This window comes from Anabrus simplex, chromosome 7 (assembly GCF_040414725.1).
Source record: "Anabrus simplex isolate iqAnaSimp1 chromosome 7, ASM4041472v1, whole genome shotgun sequence".
In the NCBI taxonomy this organism is placed as follows: Eukaryota; Metazoa; Arthropoda; class Insecta; order Orthoptera; family Tettigoniidae; genus Anabrus; species Anabrus simplex.
In genome coordinates, this window is record NC_090271.1 from 60,160,128 (window position 1) to 60,178,465 (window position 18,338).

The 18,338-nt window shown below is 42.4% G+C and overlaps 1 protein-coding gene across 2 annotated transcripts in view; it reads left to right on the top strand.

Annotated features, from left to right (window-relative positions):
* LOC136877242 (facilitated trehalose transporter Tret1) overlaps positions 1 to 18,338 on the top strand; it is a 137,446-nt gene that overhangs the window by 18,564 nt on the left and 100,544 nt on the right. Inside the window, exon 1 of one of the 2 annotated variants that reach the window (XM_067151102.2) lies at positions 16,342 to 16,478. The exons of the other annotated variant lie outside the window; for it this stretch is intronic. Within the exon in view, the coding sequence (XP_067007203.2) occupies positions 16,455 to 16,478 (24 nt within the window). The 5' untranslated portion in view covers positions 16,342 to 16,454. Of the gene's footprint in view, positions 1 to 16,341; positions 16,479 to 18,338 lie in introns of those variants that run through there. 2 annotated transcript variants of the gene reach the window in all.

The window sequence follows — 18,338 nt, forward strand, 5'->3', positions numbered from 1 at the left end:
CATGGACAAAGGAGCTTGACTAAAGTTTCCACATTTTCAATTAAGTATATGTCTGACCGACACGGTTACAATAACAAGTTATGTTAGCCGAATCTGGCATTACTTCCACTTACTTGTGTCAGGCTCTTTCCTGACTGATATCCCTTGGTCAACTATTGTCCTTTTCCGACCTTTCTTTCATTTTTTCGAACTGGGCATGAATAGCTCAGTGGCTTGGCTTTTGGCTTCCCACTGAGAAGGCTGAGTTTCGTATCCCAGTCAATGCTAGGTCGAGGTTTTCATCTCAAGACTCACGTAGCGCCAGGAAAGGCATCAGGTCTTAAACTCCTGGTAAAACCAAAATGAGCCTGGGTGGCTCCAGCGACCCCAACAATAACTGGGATAGGCTGAGGAAAGTTGTATTCGTTTTCCGAATTTTCGGACCTCTCCCAATTTTCCCTCCGATTGGTGTAATATAGGATGGTTGCCCAGTTGTTCTTCCTATTAAAACAATAATCACCACCACCACCAACACACCCGCTTGGTGGAGTGAGGTCGGGCGATCTCGGTGGCCGTAATATCTGTGAAATGTAACATATGGACAATGGCTACGTCACTTGGCCACTTCACAGAACTAAACTGCCTTATTTTCAATATTGTTTAAAACTGCCAGAATCCACGCGGTACCGCTACCAAAGAAGATATGCAAGTCTTAAAACCAGCCATTTTACATGATAACTCTATACTAGTATAGATACAGATTGGGGCTATTTAAATACGTTAGCAGCCATGAAAGGATCGTTCGCAATAGTAACAAATCATTTATACCCTTAGCTATATCTTTGTCCTATGAGGAATTTCTCATGGATTTCAAAACTATTGACTGGTACAATTTTTTATTATTTAGGCTTTACTATAGTATACTTATCATTTATAGACACATTTTAAAAGGCCCTTGTAATTATTATTCAAATTTTTATGTAAGCTTTGTCTTTTTGGCAGCCTTCAAATGGGGGAAGCAGATATAAATGCATTTGTTAATAAAAAGCGAGTGAGTCAAATGACAGAGAAGTCTCCGTGGGTTGGGACAGAACTACTCCGGACCTCAGTCGCAATTCTGCTACAGTAAGAGCCTGTGAATGGGGGATGTGGAATATATTTACGGTATCCACTGCCTGTAGTGAGAAGCGACTGAAATGGAATTCCGAAAGACTATAATCGTGGAAGCATGGGCTGGAGACCATGAGTATTACATCGTTCTACTTGTGCGAGGTTTCTCACTCTCAATCTTTCCTTGGTCAACGCCTATTCTCTTCCTTCTCTGATGGTATTACGTTTGCGAGGCCTAGGGAGTCGATCATGGTCACGTCGTTCGTGTCCGTTCACTTTCTGTTGCCCCATTCTTGAAAGGTTTGGATTTCTTCCGTTCTTTCCCATTGCTTTGTGTTAAGGGGGAATGGTTACCCAGTTACACTTCCTCATCCTCATTATATACTGTAGCGAGCACCGTCATTTTGGAGGAACAACTTACCGTGGATCGGGCCGCCAGTCTCACAGTCCCGTATGACGTACACTGTCCTCTCACTTCAAGCAGTCTTCGTTCACGGTTCCTTCCACGCTGCACCAGACACAACGCGCACTTTACAGCAGCTGGACCGAGAGACTCACCACCTCAACGACAGACAGACAGACAGACAGACAGACAGACAGACAGACAGACAGACAGACAGACAGACAGACAGACAGACAGACAGACAGACAGACAGACAGACAGACAGACAGACAGACAGACAGACAGACAGACAGACAGACAGACAGACAGACAGACAGACAGACAGACAGACAGAACCCTCACAGAGAATAAAAGGCCGGGTTAGGGCTCAGCAACCCGCCATACAGCGAACCAATCAGGAGAGAGAGCCGCGCGCGCATTGGCTAGCCTTTCCATGACCACTGTTGCCATTGCCCTGTAACTTCATTGGAGGCGTCCGGAATTGTGAGAAGGATCTCGACGATGCACGCAGATCATTCGCTTTTGAGAGGACTCGGGAGGCGTCTCCTTTCTCAAAGCATCTGAAATGGCCTGTCTCGCTATTTAAGGCAGACCGACCAGTTTTCAGTGTTAAGTCTGCAAGCCTCAGTCAATAAACTAAGTCCCTCTACAATCCTGTGTTTGTAACTACGTCTGTGGACTCGTTTAGTTTCATACCTCTTGGAGTTGAGGGTTCGGTGTGAGGGTAAGTGCTGCTGTGGACAGCGACAGTTCGAGTTGAAATTCAGCCTGAGTTGAGGAGACAGTCTGTGTGTTAGTGTCTGTGAGTGTTCCGTCCGTGGAACTGAGTGTTCGTACTGTCTCTCTGTCTGCCTTCCGTTGAGATGTTGAGTCTCTCAGTCCAGTTGTTGTAAAGTGAACGTTATGTCTAGTGCAGCGTGCGGGAGTTCGATGTGGGGTCACCAAGGGACAGTGAACGAAGATTGCTGAGAGTGAGAGGACAGTGAACGTCATACGGTATTGTGAGACTGTCGTGCGCGGGCTGTGAACTAAGAGCTGTGGTAGTGACAGCGAGATTAACTATGGGACTGTTTGAGACTAACAGTGGAAGTTACAGAAATGTGTGTAGTGTAACTGTTTAGCTTGTAAGTGGCAGAGTGCGCGATATCCTAAGAACGTCTACACCTCAGTACCTAGCATCCAGGTTTACGACGCTCGCAGAGACTTATCAACTCCCACAACAGGAACACCCTGTCCATCCCCGCACACTCCATCAATCGGTACTGCCACTGCTTCATAGTAGGTGGAGAGCAGATCTCTAACTACATACCAGATGAGTTATGGAGCTTGACGTCATTCACAAACCAGTATAAGAAGCTCATCCAAAAAATCGTGACTCTCGTCCTCTGAGGCTCCACCCAGATCCTGAGACGGCTCTAGGACATTTCGTACCACGGACATATCGTACCACTTGAAAGAGTGGGAAGTATTGCGAAGTAAAAACGATATCCTAATTAATGTATTCATTTGTGTATCCATTGTCCAGTAGTGGTGCAGAAGCTTCCTCACGGTGTGACCACTACTGATGTTAACCTTCGTCGGGCGCAACTGATCTGACTGGCACACGTGTTAATTTTTACCTCGTATTCGTCTTTCGCGGAGTTACCTACTTCCACCTTTCAGTAGTTTCCTATTTCCGCGTGACCTTCAAGCCCATATCACCCAGTTCATCAAAATCTTTTAGTTTACTCAGCTTATGATGAAATAATGCACTAGTTTATAAATATTCACAATAATACAAATACAGGGTGATTAATTTGAAAGTGCAGAGCGGAGTGCCGAGGATTGGGCGCGCTAGTAAGCGGAGACAGTGAGCGCAGTGCCCGCCATGACAAGCAAGCATAGTCGGCTCAAAGAAGCGGCATGATTACGCCTATAGAAACTAAACGAGACTGAACTCACCGGCTACATGGATGCACTGGACAAATAAGTAAATGAATAAACACATAAATAAATCAACTAGGAAATTAAACTGAATTCGTCAGTAATAAATAAATAAATAAATAAATAAATAAATAAATAAATAAATAAATCAACTAGGAAATTAAACTGAACTCACCAGTATTTACAGACGATGCTGAAAGTGACCTCCTTCAGCTGCAATGCAAGCTTTACATCTTTTAATGAGATTTCGAAACACACTTTGTAGTCCATGGACACCGATAGAACGCACAATGTTCCTAATTTCGATGTTTATTTCTTCTGCAGTTCGAGGATTATTCCTGTAAACTTTTCCTTTAAGATTTCCCCATAGATAAAAATCACATGTGCTTAAATCAGGTGAACGAGGGGGCCATAAGCCTTTACTGATGATCTGATCATCATCGAACATTTCCCGTAACCGTCGCATAGAGCTACACGCCGTATGGGCCGTTCCACTATCCTGCTGGAAATAGCCGTACCTTTTCTCTTCTTCAGTCAATTCAGCAAAAAATGGTTCAAGAATGTTGTGAATATAACGGTCAGAAGTAATCATGTCCTGAAAAAATATCGGACCGATAATTCGTCGGGCACTGATAGCGCACCACACACCCACCTTCACATTGCGCAGAGGTCTCGGCTGTAAAATGTGCGGGTTGTCTGTATCCCAGGTTCTATTGTTCTGTGAATTGACATATCCACTCAAATGAATCCAGGCTTCATCGCTCATAAAAAGAAAGTTCGGATCCACAACACTTTCGTGGACACTATTTATTAGCCAATTGCAAAATCGTATTCTTGCATTGAAATCTGTAGGCAGTATGTTATGGACTGAATGAGTCTGATAAGATCGTAAACGTAACAATTGTTGCATTACGTGCTGAAGAAGGTGAAATACCACTTTCCTGAACTACTCTCCGAAGCGATTTATGTGGACTGACCTGGAGTCTTGCCTGTATATCTTCTAACCTCTCCCGTGTGAGAGCTGTTCTCCTTCGCTTCTTTTACTTATTGCTTACGGAACCAGTACTACGCCACTTGTAAACGAGCTGATGCACGTAACGTTTTGATGGTACTGTCGCACCGGGAAATTGTCTACGGAAATTTCGAAGGCACCTTTTAACTGGTTTATTCTTCTTGTGCAAATAACACGACCAAAATATTCTTTACTCGATAGTGTATTTAACCATCGTGAAAATAACCTCACAACACACCTTAAAAGTCCAATATTTTCTAACTGAGGGACAGAGTGCTAAACAGATGCGCGCTGCAGTGAACACTTCTTATCTCGCCGTGTTGACAGAAGCCATATGGCGCTCGCTCGAGACTTTCCACGGCATGCGAGAAGTAGTCTGAACACTTAAATTATTCTCCCTGTAGTATCCATCCTTTTGCTCACCAGGCAAATTGCGCCCGAACACGAGGTGTATTTCTATTGTATCGTTTCCTCTCAGGATTTATACTTCAAAAGAGCCTCCGTGGCTCAGGCGGCAGCACGCTGGCCTCTCACCACTGGGTTCCGTGGTTCAAATCTCTGTCACTCCATGTGGGATTTGTGCTGGACAAAGCGGAAGCGGGATAGGTTTTTCTCCGGGTACTCTGGTTTTCTCTGTCATATTTCATTCCAGGAACAATCTCCAATATCATTTCATTTCACCTGTCATTCATTAATCATTTCACCAGAGGAGTGCGACAGGCTTCGGCAGCCGGCACAATTCCTATCATCGCTGCTAGATGGGGCTTCATTCATTCCATTCTTTACCCGGTCGAATGACTGGAAACTGGCCGTGGATTTTCATTTTCATTTATACTTAAAAATTGAATAAAACATAAATGATAAATATAGTTTAAAGGGAAATTTATTAAAATAATGTATTTCTTCAGCAAATATGGTAAATTATTTTTGTTTCTGATTTTTGAAGTGTGTCTGTCAGGTTCATTACTCCCGCTGGTGTAAAAATATAATTTCAATTTGACATCAAGTGGTACGGATTGTCCTGGCGTAGATATTTGGGGATTACGGGAAAACCGTTCGCTGGTAGAAAACGACCTAGGTGGTACGAAATGTCCTCAAAAATCAAGTGGTACGGAATGTCCGGACACCCCTGAGACACTACCTCTACAGCACTGAAATTAATGTTTACCAAATCTTCGTTGTAACTTAGAGTTTTCTTCAATTAATCTATATATATAACATTGGATGTAGGTATGTTTGAAGCTAATAGACTCAAAAACTACTGGATTGATTTCGCTGAAAATTTCACAGTTTGTTCTTATTACATCTGAGAGGGATTATGAAGTGGTTTGAACGAAATCTGATTGGTAGTTCGGCACTAAGGGGTGAAAAATGAAATAGGGGAAGATAAGCAAACTGCAAGACAAATCCGATTAGCGGGCTGCCTACCCAAAAGTATGTGAAGATTATGATGTGTTCCTTAAAACTTATTTCTGCTTTTATAAAGTAGTGTGGGGGCAGGACACCCCTCCCAGCCCAAGGGGAGAGGATGAAATGTAAAAGTAATCGAAAACGACCGATATTAGTGTCGCATATGCTGAGGTAAATAAATGTACACAGGCAGGAGAACGTCTGTCGGGTTTTGCTAGTAGAAATGTATAGATAAAATTTGGTATTCGAAACAGACTTTTAACGTATTAGGTCGTGTTACGTACATGTAGTACGTGTTGAAGAGATGTTAAGTACAGAACAATAATGGCCAGCCGGACACCACATGTACGTAACACGACCTAATACGTTGAAAGTCTGTTTCGATTAGAATGCGGTCGTGAAAATTCAATATTCATTAAAATTTGGTATGTTTTACCTTGTTTTTCACAAGATGCATCGTAATCTGCAGGCTTTAGGGCTTCGCAGCGGTCGCTTGGTAAGCCATGGCCTTTCTGGGCTGCTGGGACGTGGCGTTATTATTATTATTATTATTATTATTATTATTATTATTATTATTATTATTATTATTATTATTATTATTAATACTTTATAGCGTTACGCCAATCTGTGGAGCGCGATAGAAATTATTTAGTTCATGTTGATTTTTTTCTTATCCCAGAATCTCTTCATCTGGGCAATGGAAATTTTCCTCTGTTCTTCAGTCCATGATTTATTGGTCCTGGTATTCATTTTCTCAGCAAAATGATGGTTGTTGACTGCTTTTTTGTTGCTATTTTGCTTTACGTCGCACCGACTCAGATAGGTCTTATGGCGACGATGGGATAGGAAAGGCCTAGGAATTGGAAGGAAGCGGCCGTGGCCTTAATTAAGGCATAGCCCCAGCATTTGCCTGGTGTAAAATGGGAAACCACGGAAAACAATCTTCAGGGCTGCCGACGGTAGGATTCGAACCCACTATCTCCCGGATGCAAGTACACAGCTGCGCGCTCCTAACCGCACGGGCATCTCGCCCGGTTGACTGCTTTTTTAAATGGAGTCGATCTTGAACAATTTCCTGTGGGATGCCAATTTCTTTTTCTATTTCACTAAGCCAGTTGTTCTTGACTTTTGTTGAGAGAGCAAGGTTGAGAATCCTTTTGGTGAGCCTGTCATTGTTCATTCTGAGAATGTGGACATACATATTTAATCGCCTCTTCTTAACGGTGTCGATGATCTGTTCACAATGCTGATAAAGTTCCCAAAGACTTCCGTTCCATCCATATTCCCTCTGAGTAGACTGGACCAAAGATTTTAATCAATATTTTCCTCTTCTGTTTCTCTACTTCTTTAATAAGTGGTCTGCCTCCAATCATCGAGGTTTCCGAGGCGTATAGTGCTTCAGGTTAGATAACTGAGTTGTAATGTCGTGTGCTTTCCTGGATATTTATTTTTGTTGTATCTGTTCCAGGTGAGTGTACAGGCCTTCTGTAATTTCGCGATCCTCTGCTTGTTTGCTTCTTCTAGGTAATTGAACTTATGCACTTGATTAATTTTGCCGAATTTAGTCCATAAAGGTTCTCCATCTAAATAACGAACGGATCGTTCCATGTACTAAGTGTTTTTCATACGATATTTGGAGCCCGGTCTTAGCTGCAATTTCTTAAAATCTTTCAGGGACCTGAACTGTTTCTTGTCTGTTGGTAGAAAGAATAGCTAGATTATCTTCGAAGCCAAAATTTGCAAATTAATTTTAATTCTGAGTAGTCGATTAATAGCTATTCCCTTTATGTCATTTTTCCATGTCCTGAAAACTTTTTCAGCTCAAGATAGAACAAAACGGGGATAAGCCATCTCCTTGTCGAAGCCCTGTGGCCAAGTTCACCTTGAAATTTAACTTTTGAAGTCTTACGAATTAATTCTCTAGGTTTCTTGTCAAATTATTATTATCAAGCTAGTACTACTGTTAAAATTATTTCCTTGTTAATATAATTGTATCAGTTTGATGTAACTTAGTTGTTAAACTTGGTTTAGTGTAAGAGAAGGCTTTATAACGTAAACTACGTCGAGCAAAGGAAGACAAATACATACATACATACATACATACATACATACATACATACATACATACATACATACATACATTATCACTATAGACCGTTATGCCTTTCAGCGTTCAGTCTGCAAGCCTCTGTGAATTTACTAAACATCGCCACAATCCTCTATTTGCAACTAGTGCTGCGGCCTCTTTTAGGTCTCTACCTCTTATCTTTAAATCGTTAGAAACTGAGTCTAACCATCGTCGTCATGGTCTCCCTCTACTTCTCTCACTCTCCATAGCAGAGTCCATTATTCTCCTAGGTATCCTATCATCCTCCAATCTCCCCACATGACCCCACAACCGAAGCCGGTTTATGCGTACAGCTTCATCCATCGAGTTCATTCCTAACTTAGCTTTTTTTTCCTCCTCATTCCGAGTACCCTCCCGCCGTTGTTACTATCTGTAAGTTCAACAATCATTCTCGCTACTTTCATGTCTGATACTTCTAATTTATGAATAAGATATCCTGAGTCCACCCAGATTTCACTCCCGTAAAGCAAAGTTGGTTTTGAAAACAGACCGATGTAAAGATAGTTTAGTCCAGGAACTGACTTTTTTCTTACAGAACACTGTTGATCGCAACAGCGAGCTCACTGCATTAGCTTTACTACACCTTGATTCAATCTCACTTAATATAAATATGTCCGACTCGTTGGCTGAATGGTCAGCGTACTGGCCTTCGGTTCAGAGGGTCCTGGGTTCGATTCCCGGCCGGGTCGGGAATTTTAACCTTCTTTGGTTAATTCTAGTGGCTCGGGGGCTGGTTGTTTGTGCTGTCCACAACATCCCTGCAACTCACACACCACACTTAACACTATTCTCCACCACAATAACACGCGGTTACCTACACGTGGCAGATGCCGCCCGCCCTCATCGGAGGGTCTTCCTTGCAAGGGCTGCACTCGGAAAGAAATAGCCACACGAAATTAAAATATAAATATAAATATAAATATAAATATAAATATAAAGTGTGACTGGGCAGTGTGAAGAGAGAGAGAGAGAGAGAGAGAGAGAGAGAGAGAGAGAACGAGCGCGGACCGTGTCGTTGTGTGTACTGTGCAGTTGTGTAATTAGGAATTAGTTAATACATTTTAGATTAAACGCTACCAGTCGTGTATTTATTTACCTGCCATTTGCCTACACGTTACAATACTATTACTGCTTTCAGCCGGGCTGAGTGGTTCAGAAGGTTGAGGCGCTGGCCTTCTGACCCCAACTTGGCAGGTTCGATCCTGGCTTAGTCCGGTGGTATTTGAAGGTGTTCAAATACGTCAGCTTCGTGTCGGTAGATTTAGTGGCACGTAGAAGAACTCCTGCTGGACTAAATACTGGCACCTCGGCGTCTCTGAAAACCGTAAAAAATATTTAGTGGGATGTAAAGCAAATAACATTATTATTTATTACGCCTTTCAGTGTTCAGTCTTCAGGTCTCAGTCAATAAACCATACGCCTTTACAGTCCTGTGTTTGTAACTAGATCTGATCGAGCGAGTTGGCCGTGCAGTTAGGGGCGCGCAGCTGTGAGTTTGCATTCGGGAAATAGCGGGTTTGAATCCCACTGTTGGCAGCCCTGAAGATGGATTTCCATGGTTTCCCATTATCACACCAGACAAATGCTAGGGCTATACCTTAATTAAGGCCACGCTCACTTCCTTCCCACTCCTAGCCCTTTCCTACCTCATCGTCGCCATAAGACCTATCAGTGTTGGTGAGACGTAAAGCAACTTATAAAGAAAGTAACCAGATCTGTCTACTCGTTCATTTCCATACCTCTTATCCTTAAATCATTAAAGCTGAGTATACATATAGCCGCCTTGATCTACCTCCGTATCCATTACCCTTCACAGCTGAGTCTATTATTCTGTTACGTAACCTATCATCCTCCATTCACCTCACATGCCCCCACCATCGAGGTCAGTTTATGCGTATTGCTACATCCATCAAGCTCATTCCTTACTTAGTCTTTATGTTCCGCTTGCGAGTCAGCTCCTAGCATTGTTCTGATCGTCTCAATCGCACCCTCACGGCGTTGTCAACATCAGGGATCCAAATACAAAGTAGCCTGGGTTCAAGCTCCTTCGCGTCACCCAAACCACACTTAACGGGATACGCTGCGGAGTGGGAAGAAGTGCTTCTGCTCTGCATCACTGGGGCTGGAAAGACTCTCCAGATTTTGCTGAAGTGCAAACCACCGTGCACATTCTGAAGGATTACCTTCTGTGAGCTTTTGCTGGTTCCATGGAAGACATAATTCGTCTGACCCCTGCGACACTTTCTTGGGGACATTCGTCTATAAGAAACTGAAAGCCCTCCATATTAACATTTTAATGTGTACTTTATATATATTTATTTAAGGTGTATATAGAGTCGATTGATATTTTTTGTGTGTGTGTGTGTCAAGAGTCGATTGTCAACTGTAGCATCATACGCTAAATAAGTGATAATAACTGTTCTGATCTGCGTGTACCAGCAATCATACTCGCTACTTTCATGTCTGTTACTTACAACTTATGAATAAGATATCCTAAAACCACTCAGCTTTCACTACCGAACAGCAAAGTCGGTCTTCGAATAGACTTCTTCTCAAAATATTTGTCACTATGTGACTGCTGAATCTAGACGACTGACAAGCATGCTTACCCCACTCAATATGACGATTCTGTCCCTAAATCCTACACATCACACAGCTACTTCACATACACTACTGGATTTAATTATTACAAACAATACTGAAGAATGCAGACTCACAGACAACAGCCAGCTGCCGGACATTCCCAACATGACTTCATTTACGCAACTTACTCACAGAAATACCCCAAATATGAGCCTAAGTTAATTTCTTATCCAGACTTCAAAAGCCTAAACCAGGGCCTCTCAGGGTGCATGCGCGTGGTGCATGCACTGTGCACGGTGCAAGAGACGACTTGGCTTGGTTGACCAGAGTGCAAACCTCCCACTCCTCGATTTGGAGCAATAGCGCTTACTCTCTCTTTCCTCACGCCTGTCTCGCTCGCTCAGCCCGTCTCCCTCTGCCCCACTTGCGCCGTAGTGCTCCAAATCCGGGCTGAGTTGACCCGAGTATAGCCGAGTAGAGCCGAGCTTAGCCGAGTATCCCAGAGACAAAGCGTTGATCCGAGCCATGCCGAGTGACACCGATGCACAGTGCACGGAGCTCTTGCGCCTTGATCTGCACGCGTGCGATTTTGGGCGTTTGAGAGGCCCTGGCCTAAACGAAGAGGCCTTCATTGAGGACGCAGTCAAAACGCCGTGGCACAACGTACGGCTCGTACATGACATTGACGACAAAGTAACCTTGTTTAACGAACTACTTTTAGGACTGTATTACAAACATGCCCCCATACGGATAGCACGAGTGAAACGAAAACCATCACCTTGGCTGACGCAAGACATACGGGCAAAAATGGGGGAAAGAAATGCAGCTTACAAATATTATATTAAAAAATCCAATCGAAGACAATTTCGAAAAGTACAAAAAAATGTATAACACAACAACTAAGACCATCAGGAATGCTAAGATACGCCATACACACCCAAAAGCTGGTTCTATTCCTGTGATTGTATGATCTGCGGCCGTGAAAGCCATTTTTGATATTCTATATCCATGGGGAGTAACTTTTTTTGGTAACGGAGAATTCACTTCTCCTTTAGCAGGTTAGCAATCCCTATTTGCTAACACGGCGGGACCATGCGCTTGGTCTGCCACTGCTAAGCAGAGTCCTGGAGGGGCGTGCCAATCCAGCTGATGAGTCCAAATGGCACGTCTGGGCGAAACTCTGCAAAATGCACACGGCCTAACCACCCAATAGCTAATTCTCCCAATGTTTGGAAAATTCTTCGGATCATTGGTTTGAAATTAAAACCGACGAAAACAACACTGACTTGCCATTAGACGAATTAAATAAATATTTATACTCACAAAATTCACATACAGACGAACGAACTAAAAGGGAAACAATCGACAGACTACATGCGAAAAGAAAACACGATGGAGAAGAATTTTATTTTTCATATGTAACTCTTAATGACGCCAGAGAAGCAATTCATGAAATAAAGCCAGAGGCTACTGGATGTGACGGAATAAATTTGACATTAATTAAAAGACTCTCTGAAATCGTTCTACCAACAATTACGTATATAATAAATACCTCACTCATGACGGGAATCTTTCCCAATATATGGAAAAGTGCCATAATACGACCGATAAGAAAAATCAATAATCCAACAAAACCCGAAGACTTTCGACCAATTTGTATACTTCCTTGTCTTAGTAAAATATTAGAAAAGGTCATTCAATCCAGATAACAAATTACCTTAGCAAACACAATTTACTTGAGAAATATCAGTCAGGATTCAGTAGAACATTCAAGTAGAAATGAACAACGGACAAATGACTATCCTTGTACTTTTAGTCCTAACTAAAGCATTTGGCTGTGTGGACAGGGAAATATTATTAGCTAAGCTACAGGCACAAAAATTTTCTTCAATCGCACTGATTTGGCTGCACTGTTATTTAATTGGGCGGCAGCAGTGCGTGTCAGCAGGCAGGAAGGTATCACACTGGCAACAAACTGAAGTTGGCATAATTTAGGTCAGTGTTCTAGCGCCACTGCTATTTTCACTGAACTCAAATGACCTACCAGAACATATAAAACGTGTAAATACCATTTATACGCAGATGACATTCAGCTATATATAAACAAAATCCGAAAGACATCCAACTAGACATTAACAAACTAAACGTTGACCTGGAAAATATTAAAAAGTGGACTAAAATAATTATCTTAAAGTCAATCCATTCAAATCGCAAGCAATCATAATAGGATCCAAAAATAATCATACCAAACTGAAAAGTGTCAAAATTCCACCTATCATATGACACGCATCATCAATACAAATAAACGAAACTGTAAAGACCTTTGGCCTCGTTTCTGAAAAGTATTTAAACTGGACGGAGCACACAACAAAAATTTTCTAAAGAGTATTCTTTTCTTTGCACTCCTTTAAAAGTTTACGGGATCTCCTTCCACTAAATACGATAAAGTTACTTGTACAAAGCTTAATTCTACCCATCTTCGATTATGGTGACGTAATATACAACAACTTAAACACCACACTCAACGCTAAACTTCAGCGGGCTTATAATATATGTGTCCGTTTTGTATCAAATATGCCCAGGTATTGTCATATATCACCCTGTCTTGAACAGCTGTCGTGGTTATATTTGGCGGAGAGAAGAAACCTTCACTCTGTTTCGTTTGTTCACAACGTCATCCGTATAGACTCGCCAAGTTATCTGAAAATGGATCTTAAATACTTGTCATCCCTAAACAGTGTACCTACAAAGTCAGAAACCTCTTCTCTGCTGAGCGTCCCCACGACCGGTTACGAAAACTCATTCATACCTGTAGCTGCAGTCGCTTCAGTGCGGCCAGTATCCAGTAATCGGGAGATAGTGAGTTCGAGCCCCACTGTCGGCAGCCCTGAAGATGGTTTTCCGTGGTTTCCCATTTTCACACCAGGCAAATGCCGGGGCTGTACCTTAATTAAGGCCACGGCCACTTCCTTACAATTCCTAGGCCTTTCCTCTCCCATCGTCGCCATAAGACCTATCTGTGTCGGTGCGACGTAAAGCAAATAGCATTCAAACCTGTAGCCATACGTTCCTGGAATGCCCTTCCGGCTGTAATTAGAGACACACGTAGTAGACATGTATTTAAAAAATATGTTATAAATGGTACATAGACTTAAGAAATTAGTATTTAATGTTTTCTTTATGGTAATTTACCGTTCTTTTTAACTATTATTTAAGTTTAATTTTAATTAATTATATGTAATGAAGAATCTTAGTACTCTGTAGTTTGTACAATGTAGCACATGTAAGGTGGTTTGGGATAAGAGCAGGCTTCATAGCCTGAGCCACGCCATATAAAATAAGTCAATAAATAAAATAAAATAAATATCTTTTCACCATCAGAATGTTGCTAGAGGGTAGGAGAAGTGGCGGTCGATGTATAATCACTAGATGGCGTGACAAAAGCCTGGATTCAATTCCAAACCCCTCCGTAGTGTTCACATGGAGTGAGGGTATATGACGTTGTTGATGGTGACTCGTCCGTCAAATGGAGGCATTAAACCTTCAACTGACCCCTTGGTGTTATTCGACAAAAGTAGGCTATGTACAGAAACCGGAGTTCACCCTCTCCATACTTCATTATCGTGATCATTTCACATGTACACGCGCAGGGTGTCCATGGGCGTCAGACACAAAGACACAGGCAAGCCAAACATACACTGGCTGACACAAATTGAAGCACCCGGAAGAAATGGTCGGATGTTCACGTACACACCATGGGCGGGTGAAGGATCCGGAAATGCCGTATACTCGTGTGAGGCAGCCTTCTCAGTACCTAGCGGAGTTTAAAAGGGCCTCATTTTGGGTCTTCATTTGTCCGGATGGTCGAATCGTCCAACATCCAAACTTGGGGAGTGACAGTGGCCCGATGTTGAACTGGACTGCATGGGAATGTGAGGGCAGGCATACTCGTCGTCAAGGTTCCGGTCGTTCACGTCTGACCGCCACAAGGGAGGATCACCGTATTGTGCACCAAGCATATCGTAACCCCCTCACATCTGCGTCTGTCGTCCAAGAACAAGTAATGGACTCCCTGCGATAATCTGTGTAATCCCGCACCATTGGTCGTAGGCTACCAGCAGCTGGACTATGGAATCACCGTCCCACGCGTAGACTGCCGTTAACACCACAATACAAACGCTTCGTTTAGACTGGTGCCGTGACCGGGAAGCATGGACTGCTGATTGTGTTCAGCGACGATTCGTGGTTCCGCACTACGAGTATGACGGTAACCTGGGCAGTGATCCCATTCTTCCAATGTTTTAGAGAGTCACAGCGTTGTTACCCTCGGCGTTATGGTGTGTGGATGCCATCGGGCATGACTTCAGGGGTTATGTAGACGAAAGGTATCCACGAAATCTCACTGTAATATTTGTCCCAAATGGAATATAATAATTCATTTTACTCAAATAAAGTGTAAAATCTGCTGTAAATTAAGAAATAGTACCAAATATTTTACTTGCAGGGAATAATATGGATACATACTTTACTACCATACAACTATTTTTACTGCTACGTCGCAGCGCTTCCGTATGTGTTTTGTATGTCTAACACTTTTGTGTGTGATGTCTTTGCTCACTGAAGTTGTTCGAATTAATTAGGTGTCGTTTTCTTCATGTTGCTCATTCGTTTTGTGCCCTAACTCATTCATTAAATGATATATCTATTGGTCCAGGGATCATGCTATTTTCCTTTAAACAAAGAAGTAATAAATACATTTATTCGTCCAGGAATCTTGTTATTTTCCTTTAAACAAAGTAGTAATATATTTATCGGTCCAGGGATTATGCTATTTTCCTTTAAACAGACACGTAATATACAGTATTATTGCTCCAGGGATCATGCTACAGTATTTTGCTGTTTGAACTGCCCGCGCTAGTCATACGGACAAAGATAATGGCAATTCACAGACATAGCACTACCATTCGTCGGTGCAATTCCTGGACCTCAAGAAAGTAACAAAAGACGGCACGAGCAGCGGAATACAACATAAAGGAGTCCTGTCTACGACCCATAAGTACATATACATATTTCTCTAGTAACGACGGTATTTCTTAATTTACCGCGAATTTTTCACTTTATTGTTGTAAAAGCAATTATTGTATTCCATTTGGAACAAATATTACAGTGACATTTCGTGGATACCTTTGGTCTACATAACAGACTTCAGTTCACGGCTGGTTGTGACTGAGGTAATTCTCGCGGCACAACGGCACGTCTCGGACATGCTGCGCCCTCATGTGTTACCTTTCATGCGACAGTATCGTTGTGTCATTTTTCAACAGGACACTGCCCGTCCAGACACGGCACGTTTCTTTATGAACTGTCTGTGTGATGTTGAGGTACTCCCGTGGCCAGCAAGATCCCCAGATATGTCCCCGATAGAATATGTGTGGGACCGGCTCGGACGTCAACTCCTTTCCATTGGCAGTAAGTAGGATATCAAGGGCCAGTTACAACAGTTGTGGGGCAGCGTGCCTCAGGAGAGGATAAAACGGCTTTATGATACAATTTCCAACCAAATCAGTGCGTGCACCCAGGCCGGAGGGGGTGTGCAACGTCATATTGATAAGTTCTTTGTAAATTTGTATCGATTTTGTGATCACTGAAATAACATACATTTGTTTCCTCCTTCCCTTCTGGGTTCTTCAATGTTTTTGTCTGGCAGTGTATCATCGGGCACTCCCAGCACTAAAAAATGCCGTACAAAGGAGTGTGTTAGGGAAGGGGATTTGAATGCTAGGTCTGTTGACAAGATCGTCTCGTGTCTTGCAATACACTGACCTCGCGATCGACAGAAAGTGTTATCAGAACATTTCAAGGCAGAACGGGCCACAGGTCAGTCATATTCTATCGTGAACTGCAGCATGGTGGACGACACACAGAAGACGGTAAGTTCACAACACTTCTTCACTGTTAACTCTCTACAGCTGTCTCTGACCACTTTGCTTTGTGCCAAATTAGGTAAACAGCACCCGATAACTTTTGTTTAATGTGACTCAAATATAATGTGTCTGGCGGAGAATTGCCGTCGCGCTTGCCTCTGTTACATTTACATTTCAACAACAACAACAACAACAACAACAACAACAACAACAACAACAACAATAATAATAATAATAATAATAATAATAATAATAATAATAATAATATTTTTTGTTATCGTTCCGGCCATCTATGGACCACGTTTTACAGTCTTTACGTTATTTTTCACCAGTCCTGACTTCACATTCTGCCAGTACTTCTTCATCCTTGCACTGACTTCTTTCTTCTGTTCTTCTGTGTAGGTTCTCTTCTTCTTCTTCTTCTTCTTCTTCTTCTTCTTCTTCTTCACAAGTTCTTCCCCAGTCTCCTGCAAACCCTTGAACTCCTTCACTTTTTGTCTAAATTTGTTTCTGTCCAGTACGTCCTCTTTTTCTACTCCTATCCTGGCCAGGTCGGTCCTTACTTCCCGAAACCATTTTGGTTCCGTCTTCCTTAGGCTGAAGAAGCTGAAAATCCTTTTTGTCAGTCGGTTGGTGTCCATTCTCTGTAGATGTCCATAAAATTGAAGCCTTCGCTTTTTCATCAATACGACGACTTCCTCTGTCTTCTGGTATAGTTCTTTGTTGGGTCTAAGTCTCCTCTCCCCACCTTTCATTTTCGGGCCAAAGATCTTCCGGAGCATTTTCCTCTCTTTCTTTCTGATGTTCTCTAGATCTCCCTTTCCAATCATGTCCAATGTTTCTGCTGCGTATAAGCATTCAGGTCTGATGACTGTGTCCAGATGTCTTAATTTGGCTCCATATGACAAAGCTAATAATAATAATAATAATAATAATAATAATAATAATAATAATAATAATAATAATAATAATAATAATAATAATAATAAATTCTATGGGCATATTCTCAGAATGAGCGAAGATAGAATGCCTAAAAGAATTATCAACCTTGTTCCTTCATTCTTCTTTCTTTCCTTCTTTCTTTCTTTCTTTCTTTCTTTCTTAATCCGTCCTGGAGCGTGAGACTTTGGGTCGGGAGATACAACGGGGAAGGAGGACCAGTACCTCGCCCAGGCAGCTTCACCTGCTATGCTGAACAGGGGCCTTGTGGGGGACGGGAAGATTGGTTGTCTTTTTTTAAGAATTTGTTTTATGTCGCACCGACACGAATAGGTTTTATTGGGACGATGGAATAAGAAAGAAGTAGGAGTGGGAAGGAAGGGGCCGCGGCCTTAATTAAGGTACAGTCTGGTGCGAGGTGTGTGGAATGGAATTTGTTTCCGCCCTTCAAAAATCGGACTACCTTTGGCGGGTATGAATCCACGATCTTGGGATTCAGACACCTGCACTCTACCACAGCTATTGTTAGGTAATAGAGTGGAACATTCTATCACTCACTGACCTCTGGTGGGTTTGAACCCACGATCTTGGGATTTGGACACCTGCACTCTACCACAGCTATTGTTAATAGAGTGGAACATTCTGTCACTCGCTGACCTTTGGCGGGTTTGAACCTACGATCTACCACAGCTATTGTTAGTTAATAGAGTGGAACATTCTGTCACTCACTGACCTCTGGCACGTTACCACATGAAGAACCCCACTCTTGCTCGCTGGCCTCTCATTATCTGCACCGACTAGCAGCCTTGTCCTTCAGATTGACAGTAACGGATTATCGTGATCTATGTCATTTCATTCATAGGAATTAAGAACATTTTGTAATTACGCAAGAAGTGACGTTCTTTTTAAAACACGAGAAGTTCTGTA